Here is a 13024-nt window from a genome sequence, read left to right on the forward strand (position 1 = left end):
AAAAGTTTCAAGGCCCAGCCCCGTGGACCAGTTCAGAACTATGATCTCCTTGCCGCGGTTGGGGGGGGGGGGTGGGAATGGCTGCCAAGGGCTGCAAAGGACGGGTGGCATGGGCAGTTGCACCTCTCAGCCGCTGGCCTGGGCTCAGCTCTGGCTCAAATTACAATCGGTGCACGTGGTGCTCCAACGAAGAGCTTGGATTTTTTGTGACTCCTCCCGGAAAGACGGCTAGGTGAGCGCTGACCTCGTAGCTCCCCACCACTTTCCTTTTTGTCAAAATCACCATTTGCGTGCAGAAGCAAAAGAGGCGGTGTTCCTTTCCTACGGGAGGAACAGAAGCCGTACTGATGGAGAAAGTTCCATGAGATGAACAGGGCTGGCTTCTTGGGCAGGATCCAGGCATGCCATTCTGCCCCTGTGAGTCAGTTCTTATCAGAGGGGAATGGTGGGGGGGTTAGATTTTTTTATTCGGCCTTTATTATTTTTATAAATAACTCAAGGCGGGGAACATACCTAATACTCCTTCCTCCTCCTAACTTTGCTGCTACCATGGCTGAGCAATGACCACCAGCATCCCTCATCGTTGGCACAGATGGCAGAGGCTCCTGGAAGCTGGTTCAAGCCAGGCTAGAGCTCACGGGTTCCTTGCCCACATCAGGCAGCAGGACCGCGCTCTCTGAAAAGTGGCTTTCTCCCCCTTTGTATCGCAAGAGCTCCCCGCTCTTAATTTTGGTTATCTGTCAGGCTTTTGAGCAGTCGAAGGCCAACAGGCAATCCCTCCCCTACGTATGTGGATATGCACGCGTGTAGCCGGACTGTGGGTGTAATATGCATTGGGTGCAGGAAGCGTGAGTGTGTATGCATTTATTTATTATTCCAAGTCCAGCAGTCTGGGTGGATATTTGGAAAGTCTGTGTGGAGTTTGGGGCCGGGGGCCCGAAGGTGGTTTTTGAAAGGCCAAGTGCCTCGCTCAGTGGCAGACTTTGATCCACCAAGTTGGTCTGCGGAAGGGAAGTCAGAGGTGCCTTTATCTGATGTTGAAGCTCTCTTCAAAAGCCTCCAGCGGAGAGTGGTGGGGAGGCGGCGGGGGGAGAAAGAGGCGAGCCGTGCGAGAGAGCTACAGAGGGAGAAATCTTTCCCGGCTGAGCGGCGCACCTGGCACTAGCGCGCCGTGATAAAAGGAGGCGATAGCGCGTGATAACCGGCCGGCTGCAATAACTGTTGCTCCTGTGGTGCATAGCAAAAAGCTTTCAGCGCGATGGATAACAATCAATATGCCAGCCACTTTGATTTATAGCCCAAAATAATGGGACTTTTATACCCGCCGATTGATTTATTTGATGTTAATCGCCTCCCCACCCTCATCACCTGTATTAATAATCGCCCATGGCCAGTGACGTCACGCACGCACACGCACGCCCCTCGGCGCCGCTTACGGGGCCCTGGATTGGAGCAGAGACGCAAAGGCAAACATGCCCTGTGTCCGCTAATCTTTCCCGCTGCCTTATGCAGATCGGCTTATCAGCTGCGTCTCGACCAGCAGGTAATGGAGAGAATGATTGCCCAGGTAGAACTGGCCCAGGAAGGTGGTTCTCCTTTGGGTCAGCCAGCTTGAGGGTGGGCCTGGGTTGTGGGGAGCCCCGGCCCCTGTCCTCCTCGGGTTGAACAATTTAAGCTCTCTTGCCAGCCTGTCCCAAACCTGTTGACGATTCCAGCCAGACAACATGAAAGTCCCAGCCCAAAAAAGCTTGTTCTGCTCAACCAGTTCTTCTCTCATGCCCACCAAAATATGTGTGTCTAGGCGGTGTGAGTGTACCACGGACCTTGCATTGGTGCGTGTGTGTGTGAGAATGAGAGAGGGAGAGAGAGAGACCTGGGACCAGGCTTCCCACATGTCCATTCTTCAGCTCATTCCACCTTCTTTCTGACAGCCTGCTTTCTGCAGAAAGTCCTTCCTTCACATCCAGTAGCGCTGAATCCTGTTTTAGGGGGTTTCAGTTGATTCTCCTGCTATTTTAGCACTGCAGCTGTTGTCGAGATAATCCTTTAACTGCTGGGGGACGCATGCATTATCTTTGATTACTAAGTCTCCTCTCCAAATTTATTTGCCGTTCTGTTATTTCGTCTTATCGTGGTCATCGCTGTTTTTAAGTATTGTTAGCCATCCTGGAGGGCAAAGGGGAAGGATGTGGCTTCTGCTGTGGCTTTAGGGCTCGGTGGCCCTCCAGCTAGGCTTGATAAGAGGCGGCTAGTCACTGGCAAGCCAGAGGAAAGGCGTAACGAGGGTCAGAGGGGCATACCTCCTTCAGCTTCCTCGTTGACCAAGTAAATATATAAATTGCCCAAAGATTTCTTGTTTCCAAATTGGGTTTCTGGGTCATGAGATGCCCCCCAACGTGTTCTTGGACAGCACTAAAGAAATTCCGTGGATTACGAAGGTGCTTTCTCTTGGTGTGGAACATGGGCTTTGTTTTCTTCTTCTTCATCCCCACCGTTTTAGGGGCTGTGCCAATGCTGAGCCCCAGAGCCCCAAGTGGAGCCATATTTGAACTCGAGGGGCCTTTAATACCTTCTGTTTTAAGGGGCTTCATGAGAGTTCGGTGTCTTTCACTTTCCTCCCCCGCCCCCCAGCCTGCTTTTCTGTGGCATCTTCCTGATCAAGAGGTCCGGTGATCAAAAAAGCTTACTCGTTTTGGTGGGGACTTTGAATTGGCCCAATAAGGGGGCTGATTGGTCACGATACGGGCGCTGGAGTTTTTCTTGCCCGGTTCCTGTCTGAATCATCTCTTGCCTGGCAGCTGGCATTCTTCCCTCAAAGCCCTCGCTGCAGTAGACTCCGGGTTCTTTCCTGAACCAAAGCCAAGTACATGCTGAGGATATATTTATTATTTATTACGTTTACAAGGCCACCCAACTCCGTAACAACCCCAGGCGGCATACAATAATCAAATCATTGTCAACAAAAGGTATAAATAGTTCCGTGTCGGTCTTTTTCCTGTTGGTCCTTCGACATCAAATGACCCAGTCCTTCCCAATGCCAGAGTGCTAACCCGGGAGCTGGGCTGCATTAATTCACAGTGAAAGTGGATGGATGGTCCTTTATTAAATGAAGAAATCACTCGGAGACCAGGTGTGCCAGGGAGAAAGTTATGTATAGCTCCCTTGGTACCAAGGATTTTTAAAAATGTGATCCCCATTCTAAGGTTACTATCCCCACCTTCAGTTTGATGTGGTACAGCCCCCTTCTTAGAGGAAATGATAGGTAGGTTGAACACCTCACCTGTTGTTTGGGGAAACCAGCAGTATTTCTGGATAGGAGGGTCCTAGCTCTATTAGTGCTATTTCCTTAAAGGATTTCCTGCAGGAAGAAGAAAAAGATAAAAGAAACCATGGGAAAACAAAGGAGGAATCCTCATGGGAGATCTCCTTGTGTGGACCTCCTTCGTGGTTCCATGCCTTGCCTGGAAATACCCCAAGACTTGGCATTCTGATGCCAACTCCTACATATTCACGGGTACGCTGGGTGGGATGGTGCCATGCAAACAGCTGAGCAGGGAACCTCCTGCCCTAACCATTGATCATACCTTCTTTGTGGGTTTTGAAGTGCGATTGTGATGTTTCCTCTTTTGATTTCAGAGGCTGAGTCCAAAGAGAACATGGAGAATCCAGAAGAGTCAGATAAGCCACAAATGCCAGAGATCGAGCTGTGGATGGGACCAGGTAAATTTCTTCCCTCTGTTTTCTCAAAAGAACGTGGTGCTCGGAATGGAATGTGACTATAAAAGCGGGTGCTTCCCAGCGGGCCAGACTCAGGTTGGTTCTGTCTAGCCGTGAAGGCTCATAGAAGACCAAGCTTTGGCATAGGAATTATCTTTCAAAACCGGTATTTAAAAACTTCTGTTAATATGTTTGGAAGAGCTCTGAAGGAAGGGAGCCTTTTTAAGAATGAACGGACTAACAGGAGTCCCCTACTGTTAGGGGAAGAAGGGCCCAATTGGTTTGCTTTCTCTCTGCGTCAAAAGCACGCCTATTGACCGTGGCAATTTGTTTACCGTAACTCAGTGGCAGCGAGCAACTTCCAAATACAGGTAAATTCAGGAGCTGTGAATATTGTGGAAGAGCCTAGTTCAGAGACTTAGGAAAGCAGGATCCTGCTTCTGGTGTTTGGTTTGGACTTTAAACTGTAAGTTGACACGGTGTGCAGGGAAACGGTTGGGTGTGCCAGTCTCCATCTGTTAACCGAAGAGTAAGGAAGTGTAAAAACAGAAGTGCAGATTTATGTGATATATACAGTGGCTCCGATCTGCGTGATGCGTGCAGTAGCTTGGATATAAATGAAGTGGCTTGGAGGATGACTTCGGTCATGCGATAGCACATGCCTCCCCAGAAGGAGATCCCAGGCTCAGCTGAAGTCTGAAGATTAATGCTGCCTGTCAGGGTAGGCCAAAGTGAGCGGAATGGACCAATGATCTGGCTCTCCATTGGCTGGTCCCATAAGTGAGCACCTGCCTTGTGGGCAAAAGGTCCCAACCCTGGCAATGCCTGCTTGCTGGAGAGCATCTCTCAGCATACCATCCAAAGGTCAAATGTGGGTCCAGAAAAGGATCCTGACACACCCTTTGTCTTGTTTGTGGGATGGACACTCAACATATACTGAGCCAGGCTGGAAAACGTCTTCTTTCTGCCTAGGGCCATAGTGAGGGACCGCTGGTCTCAGGAGATAGTGGGCCAAGCAGGCCAACGCTGTCCCGTACAGTTCAAGGCGGTTCCCAGTGTGTTCATCTGTCTTTCTCCAGGCAGCTTGGGGATACGTGCCTGGAAAATCGTTTTATTTTACCTTACGACGACTTTGCAAGATGGGTTAGGCCAAGGTCATCGAGGAAGAGAAGAATAGCCGTGCAGCGCCACTGAACTTCTCAAATCATTTCATTTGCGCATATGAACACGCATGCAGTTGCAGCCACATACATGTGTGGTTCTTCTTTCGTGGCTGGTAGAAAAAAGTCCACGCTTGCCTAAAACTGCCCACAAGCCTTACATACAATGAATGGAAGGTGGTGGCGAAGAGGGGGGGAGAACATTCTCCTAGCAAAGTCAGCTTTGTTCGATTTTCTGCTTTTAGAGCTTGAATACCTTCATCCGTTGTTTTTATGGGTTTTATTTCTTGAATCGCAAGGTGGGAGAATTACCAAGAAGATCCCCCCTGCTCCTCCTTGACCTGGGTCATTTTGGAAACACGCCCAACATGCAGGTGGCCTGGAGATTTCTCCCATGGCCTGAAGGCACTTTTCCACTCTTTCCCCTTGAATAGCATTTCTGACAATATTCATCTGCTTTCCCCTTTTCTTTCTTCTCTAACTCCCCTCCCCACATCTGGCTCCTAGTACAGGAAGGGAAATGTGTGTTCACAGCCAGGCTGATATCCTTGGCTCTTCCTGGATGCGTTGGTCGGAAATAGATCTGCAGAACTTCCGCACCTTCTCCTTGGTTATCGCTTCTCTCCCACCCTGGCCTTTGCCCTCTGCGAGCCAAGCCTGCTTGGCCCCTGGTCGTCAGTGGCAGTGATGGTCCTTGGCCTGGCCACACCAGGGCCTCCTTCCCACCACACTTTAAGCATCCTGGAGAACGACGGTTGGGATTCCTGCCCCCAAAAACACTGATCATGGATCTAATCTTTAACCAACGTTGCTTGTCGGATCTTCCCCCTTGACCGGATGCCCAATTTAGGACTCATCCACCATCATTCTTTTTTCCCTAATGGGACCAGATGTCGCAACAAGGACGGCGTAAGCAGTGAGTCCCCGTCACTGATTTCGCCACCACCTTCCATTCATGCTTCCCCACTTTTCCCAGATGGCAGTTGGCAGCGGGGGGGTGAGAGCTGGGTGTGCCCTCTGCCCACGGGCCGGACGGGAGTGAGTGGCTTAAATTCAGGTTCCACTCGTGTCGTTCTCGGTGATGGTAGGAGCAGAGCCTTCTCCCCTGTTTGGAACAAGAGAGGAGATTCTATCCAGGCCTTTGGGGACAGCTTTGGACCGAGTCCAGGAAAGGCCTGGAGCCCTGTGCCAACAGGTCCGGTCCCCTCTCCCACCATTTTTATTTAGAACCCCACAGGGTGGGAAAGGCTGTTCCCTGCTGGAGGCTGCCAAAGATTTCTGGGCTAACCAAAGGTTTAGCCCAGCAGCTGCCCCTGCATTCACCCCCACTCTCTGCCGCCCCTTGATGGATTGGTTTCCTGTCTGTTTTAAGCATCTGCCTGGGCTGCCAGGGACCCCCCTTTAAGGGCCACCTCCCCTTGAATTCCCTGCAACATGTGCCTTTTTCCTGACCTCAGTGTGTCTTGCTGACCTCTGTGCCCCACCCTTTGGCTGGAGGCTCAAGCATTGGCCATGGGGCTTGTGTGCCAAGACCCCCTTCGCATGGATTGCATCTCGGGGCCAGAATGGCCCAGATGGGAGCTCTCAATCAGGATCCAAAGGGCCTGGCTCAGCAGCAGGCGAGGACCCTGGTTAGGTTCCGATTCGCTTTCCCCTCGGAAAAATCCCGCAGGCCGGCCTAATTGGCCTGCATGTTCCCTGAGGCTGAAGACGGGGCTAGGAGATGAACCCTCTTTCCCGTAACTGAACTCCGGCTGGCTGTTTGCATTCTTTATGTAAAAGAGATTTTATTATCGCTCCGTGCAGCTCATCTCCGCTGCGGTAATTGGAGTGATATTAATTTCTGTGTGGCTGGGAGTTGATCTCGGTCCGGTGATGCCGGGTGATAGAGCCTTTCCTTTCTGCGCTAACCACCGCGATAGGCCTTCTATCAGTCTCCGCACAGGCACCGCACTTATCAGGAGGAGAATGGCAGAAAGAAGAAAGGGGAGGAAAGAGGACACTTTCGGTAGCCTGAGTTTTTTCTTTATCTGGCAGGATCCACTGTGTGTCAGCTCCGGCAGGCAAGAAAGATGCTGCGTGGAGGCCAGGCAGGGCAGTGGGGAGTTCGGCTTTCCTTCCTGGGACCAGCAAGTTTGGTCCATGCCAAACCAAACTTCCTCCCTCCCTCCCTTCCTCTCATCCCTCCCTCCCTCCCTCCCTCCCTCCCTCCCTCCCTCTCATCCCTCTCTACCTACCTACCTACCTTCCTACCTTCCTGTCATCTCTCCCTCCCTTCCTCTCCTCCCTCCCTCCCTTCCTTTCCTCTCTCTCTGTCTTCCTCCCTCCCTCCCTCCCTCCCTTCCTCTCATCTCTCCCTCCCTCCCCCCTTCCTCTCCTTCCTTCCTTTCTTCCTTCCTTCCTTCCTTCCTTCCTTCCTTCCTTCTTTTCTCTCATCCCTCCCTCCCTCCCTTTCATCTCTCTCTACCTTCCTTCCGTCCTTCTGTCTTTCCTTTTATCCCTCCCTCCCTCTCCTTCCTTCCTTCCTTCCTTCCTTCCTTCCTTCCTGGCAGCTTCAGGGAGGGGTACTTTCATGGCCCAGCTTGGCAGAGTTAAGTGCAGCCCTCCTCCAAGGTCGGATCCAGCTGCCTGCAAAGGCCCGGGGCGGCAGTGGTGAGACTCCCCGCTGAGGGGCCAGGCACGTGCTCCCCACTCCAGGCTGAGGCGCAGCTCCCGTTTGGCACGTTCTTCCTTTCTGGGGATGGGGTGGACTCTGCGGGACGGGCACCAGGCTCTTGAGACCACTTTGGGGTGCCAGCCACGGCTCCCTTTTGTCCCTGGAAAGGTGCCACAGATGGCTTGGGGCTGAGGACTGCCCAGCAACCCTTCCAGTCCAGACACGTTTGTCACGGCGGTCAGGCTCCGAGTTCAAGTCCATCTCTAGGTGCCCCGATCAGACCAATCACAGATTTATTGTTGCTGCCGCTACTCGGATAAAAGGAGGAGGGTCTTCTATATGAGCTGCCTCAAGCGTTCAGAGAAACAGCTGGATATAAAGCAAGCCAAAAGATGTGCACACGACCCAGCCAGGTCACAGGATGCACCTAAAACACCAATCAGCGCGTTGAGTGGGAAGAGACAGGGAGGTCTCTGAATAGCCCTGTGTGAGGGGAATTGTGTGGAACCTCCATGTTCAGAGGAAATCTACCTCTGAATAGCTGCAAGTTGGCAGCCAATCTCAAAAGAGCTTCAGGGATCACAGCATGGCTTAGGGTCGCTCTCCTGCCCTCTGCAGGCCCCGGGACTTTGCCCCCAAACTAGCAGACACGGCTGCAGGAGAAGCTCTTTGGGCGCCTTCCGTCCAAAGCCCCCTGCAGTTACTAGGGACCATCTCCCCTTGTTCCCCAATGAAGCCGCCTCTCTTGAGGCTTTTGCCTCTCGGTCCCACAGGCACAGACTCCGGGGGGCAGCAGAGGGGTGGGGTAGGGGGGACAGGAAGAGTTCTGTGCCACTGCTGCCCACTGTGCCAAGCGCAGTGAGAAAGTCAAGGGGAATGAGAGGGACGGGATTTTTTTTTTCCTTTCCTTTTTAATCTTCCGTTTGACCTTGCTCGCTGGAAGGGTCTTGGCCGCTTTAAAATTCTGATATGCAAATCGGTGATAGCTCCAATCTATAATCCTCAACTTGGGCACTGTCGCAGATTAAACAGCCTCTTGCGTTTGTCTCCCTGTCTCTCAAGCCGGCTGGCGTTGTCCTGAAGTGGGGGGACTTCTTGTTCTCTCGTTGCCCCCCAGGTGGAACTGGGATAGGAGGACGCTCCCGGCCCCGTGGAGCTTTGGAGCATCTTCCCAGAGAGGCCCCAGCGAGCAAAAGAAAACTGGTTGGGGCTCCAGAAGGCTGCCCACTCCATTTCCCCCTTTGCTGCAGAACTTCAAGGGGATCCTTGAGGACCAGCTGCTTGCCCAGGCATTGGGAAAAATAGAAAACAGATGCTGACGGGCCTTTGGGGGGTGGGGGTGGGGGTTTCATGTTCATCTGGAGTCCTGCATCCAGCGGTAGAGGTACCCCCTCCCCGGAAGAACCATTTCTTTTTCCCACCACATAGCGTGTGCTATTGCAGTCGTTTCAGGCACGCGTCGGCCCGATGCAGTGCCAACTTTTCTTCCGTACTTAAGTGCTCCTAGATTACTATTTCTATGTGTTTTTCAAAAGGGCACATGGATGAGCTCAGGCAATAATAGAAGAGGGAGGCTAAGTCCGTTTCTCAGCTCCAGCCAGGCAGTTGGCCTTACCTTGGAGTGGACCTGATTCTGGTCGGTCCCTTAATCTGTACGTCCCTTCCTTGCCTTGAAGTGCAACAGGAACACAGCCTCGGGAGGCAAAAAGCTTAGCAACTTGGAGACCGTAAACCAGATTTTTAAAAATCCTGAATACTTGATAATCTGAACCTAGATCGGTATGGTGTGAAACCTGCAGATCCTTCTTGATAGAGAAATGAAAATGGGTTTCCTAGGTTCTGCAGAGGTTTCTTCTTTGTCCTTCACTTGGCAAAGATGACCTCCCCCCCAACTTTGGGTGCTGGACACAGAAGATGGCTTCTGCTTCGCGTACTTAATTGTCCGCAGCACCATCGGTGTGTAGTTTCACGGAGAGAAAGGCACGGCCTCCATCCACGCCCTGGGATATTCTTGATATAACTGTAGGGACAGTTGTTGTAATACTAAAAAAATAAGCTGAAAATAATGGGAGGAGTCATTTGCATTCTCCTGCGACTAATTGCAGATGGATTGCAGCAGTGTTTCTCAACCTTGGCAGCTTTAAGATGGGTGGACTTCAACTCCCAGAATTCCCCAGCCAGCATGCCAAGGTTGAGAAACACTGGATTACGGCCTTGTTTTTATCCCCAATTAAGAACTTCAAATTGGCAGCAAAATGCAGAATTGACTTAAGACATTTTTCCACAAAACTTCAGATGTGACCACCTTAACCTTCTCACAGAATTAACCCAAAACAAAAAGAATGCAACTGGAAACCACCAGGAATCTGTTGTTTGAGTGGCAAGACAGATGGAGGAGCAGGCAGGAGAGACCAAGCTCCCTTTCTCTTTCATTGGCATGTTGAGCCAAGGTGGCCGCACCCTTCCTCTTCCTCCTCCTCTTCCCATCAAAACTCTTGATTGATTCTTGTTGGTAGCACACCTTTCACCTGCTACCAGTTTAGGTAAAGTCAAGTTTCTGAGGAGCTCTGCGTAGTTTCTGGCCCGGAACGTGAGGGTGGCCTTGGAAGACGGGGGGAAGAGATGCCACCTAGGGAATGATCAGATAAAAGAGAAAGGAGCCCAGGACAGAGTAATGGCCAGAGAAAGAAAGCTTAGGAAGGGCCCGCCCTAACTACTCTGGCGGTAAATAGGGAGGGTGGGAGATTTGCACTTCAGACTTGCAAGATCCTGTTTAACGTAGCCTTACAATAAAGTAGAATTGGCCCATCTCATCGTGTTTCCTGTCTGGTCTGCCTGGGAGGGCTGACATTTTCCTTGGCAGTAATACGACCTTCTGGGATGATTTTCAGCTTCCCAGCCTAGTCCACAGGCTGAGATTCCCTGCTGGCCCCATCCAAGTATTAACCAGGTTTGGCCCTGCTTAGCTTCTGAGCTCAGAAAAGATCCGGCTGGTGCTGCCCCCTCTTGAGGTTCTGTCGAATTACTCAATGCAGGGGCCCAAGAAAGGGGAAGGGGCTCAAGTGAACATTTTGCCCCCGGGGCCTCTCACAGGAAAAGGGTCCTGGACTCCGACAAACACCATTAATTGGCTTAATACCTGGCAAAAAAAAAAAAGCACCCCTCCCATACGGTGCTCTGTGTTCTTCACAACAGTCAAAATCACCAAGAGGACCGCGTTCTGCGGCAGCATCCCTGCTGCCTGAGCAATGCTCCTGCCCTGCAGATCGTTCAGGCTGAACACAGGCTTGGGTGCACGCCCACACCACACACGCCTTCAGAATATCCATCGGCCTCTTCAGAGAAAGTGGGGGCGAAATAATTAAAAAGTGTTGAGCCGCTGACCCAACCTGTAGCCTGGCGCTGCATTTTATTGTCCTATTCCCTTTTTAGGGGCTCCTTTCTTCATACACGGGGACGCAGTGGCGCTGCGGGTTAAACTGCTGAGCTTGCCGATCGGAAGGTCGGCGGTTCGAATCTGCGTGACGGGGTGAGCTCCCGTTGCTAGTCCCAGCTCCTGCCAACCTAGCAGTTCGAAAATATGCAAATGTGAGTCGATTAACAGGTACCGCTTCGGCGGGCAGGTAACGGCGTTCCATTTAGTCATGCCGGCCACATGACCACGGAAGTGTCTACGGACAAACGCCGGCTCTTTGGCTTTGAAACGGAGATGAGTACCGCCCCCTAGAGTCGGACACGACTGGACTTAATGTCAAGGGAAACCTTTACCTTTACCTTTTTCTTCACACACACCATCAGATATTCAAGTATACTTGCAACCCTTGCGTCTCTCTGCGCAGCTTCATTTGTCACCTCTTGTGTCTGTCTGTCTCTGGGTAAAGAGCTTTTACCATTAATGGCAGAGACCAAAGAGCTTGGTCCTTCTTTCCTTTCTCTTTCCTTCAATAAAATTGGGGGACGGCGGCTGATTTTTCAGCCAACCCATGCTGGACTTTCTCAATCGCCTTAAGTCACTAAAGTAATCTTGCAAGCAAGTCTGCAAGTGTTCCTAAATCATCTTCCACAAGTTATTTATTATTATGAGGCTGTTACATACAGGCAGTCCTCACTTAACGACCACAATTGGTACTGGGATTTTGGTTGCTAAGCAAAGTGGTCATTAAGCAAATCCAACCCAATTTTATGACCTTTTTGCAGCAGTCTTTAAGCAAATCACCATGGACGTTAAGTGAACCACGTGGTCGTTAAGCAAATCACATGGTTCCCTATTGATTTTGCTTGCCAGAAGCCAGTAGGAAAGGTTGAAAATGGCAATCACATGACCACAGGACACTGTAACAGTCATAAATGTGAACCAGTTGCCGAGTGCCCAAATCGTGACCATGTGACCACGAAGACGCTGCGACAGTCACAAGTGTGAAGACCTGTTGTAAGCCATTTTTTTCAGCGCTGTCGTAAGTCTGAACCATCACTAAACTAATGGTTGTTAAGTGAGGACTACCTGTATTTGCTTTGTTCCCATTAGGGCGGTGAAGCATTGTCCCCAGATGAAGTCCCACCCAGGTGCTGACATACACTGGCATAGTTTCAGCTCGATTGGCACACCTCAGACCCTCAGTGAGTGACTGGAAGATGGGTTTCCTGGGGAAGTCATTCAGGAAAGTCAAGATTCCCCCAACTTTTCTAAAATCTGCAGGCTGATCGCCTGGAGGTGACTCTAAGCTTGCTGTAGGTGAGCAGGGGAATAGCTCTTTATCAGCCAGTCCTGCTAATGGATGGGGCACGCTGGATATTTACGCTGCTTCAGCATTCCCGGCACAGTTAGGACATAGTAAGCCACCATAGGCAGGCGGGGTGTGTGTGTGGCCTAGGATATTTTGCATACGTGCTAACTGGTTTAATTTAAACCTGCATGATTGCTTTTGAGAAGAAACAAATGTTTCTATAGGTGGTTTTTTTTTAACGCAGGCCTTTTTTTAAGGGGTGCCCCCCACCCTACATCTCCTACTCGGAGGGCATGTAAAACGGTCCTTTTTTTTCCTGTAAGCACCTGCTCTAAAAATAATGATTGTGCTACCTGCTGATTAATGGAGGCGCCTCTTTAAAGGTGTAAAATGCGCGTTTATCAGTTAATGGAACTGATACGTGGACTGAGTGTCAGAGCCCCCCCACCCTGCAGCCCTCTCAATCTCAAAGGGCAACGCGATAGCCATCTGCCCAGCCATCCCGCTGAACTATTTGAAGTTGGGAAGGGCTCGCCCCAGCCGCGTCCTGAACGAGAAGGCAGGCCTCACCCTGGCTGGGGAATTCTGGGCCTTGAAGTCCACCCATCTTAAAGTCCCCGAGGTAGAGGAATATGGGAAGAGTTCAGCCTTTACACACACTCACTCTCACACACACACACACACACACACACACACACACACACGTCTCCAATGCGTGCCTTGGGGGTTGGTGTGTGTGTTCCATTTTGCCTTTTCAGCCAAACTAC

The 13024-nt window shown here is 51.1% G+C and overlaps 2 protein-coding genes across 3 annotated transcripts in view; one reads left to right on the forward strand and one right to left on the reverse strand.

Moving 5' to 3' along the window:
* PIEZO1 (piezo type mechanosensitive ion channel component 1 (Er blood group)) overlaps nucleotides 1-13024 on the reverse strand; it is a 362810-nt gene that overhangs the window by 111999 nt on the left and 237787 nt on the right.
* The window catches only part of ZFPM1 (zinc finger protein, FOG family member 1), a 76613-nt gene that overhangs the window by 38237 nt on the left and 25352 nt on the right, over nucleotides 1-13024 (forward strand). For both annotated transcript variants that reach the window (XM_063313047.1, XM_063313046.1), the window contains exon 3: nucleotides 3637-3720. In XM_063313047.1, coding sequence (XP_063169117.1) covers nucleotides 3637-3720 — 84 coding nt within the window. The remainder of the gene's footprint in view (nucleotides 1-3636; nucleotides 3721-13024) is intronic.

This window comes from Candoia aspera, chromosome 11 (assembly GCF_035149785.1).
Source record: "Candoia aspera isolate rCanAsp1 chromosome 11, rCanAsp1.hap2, whole genome shotgun sequence".
NCBI classification, from domain to species: Eukaryota; Metazoa; Chordata; class Lepidosauria; order Squamata; family Boidae; genus Candoia; species Candoia aspera.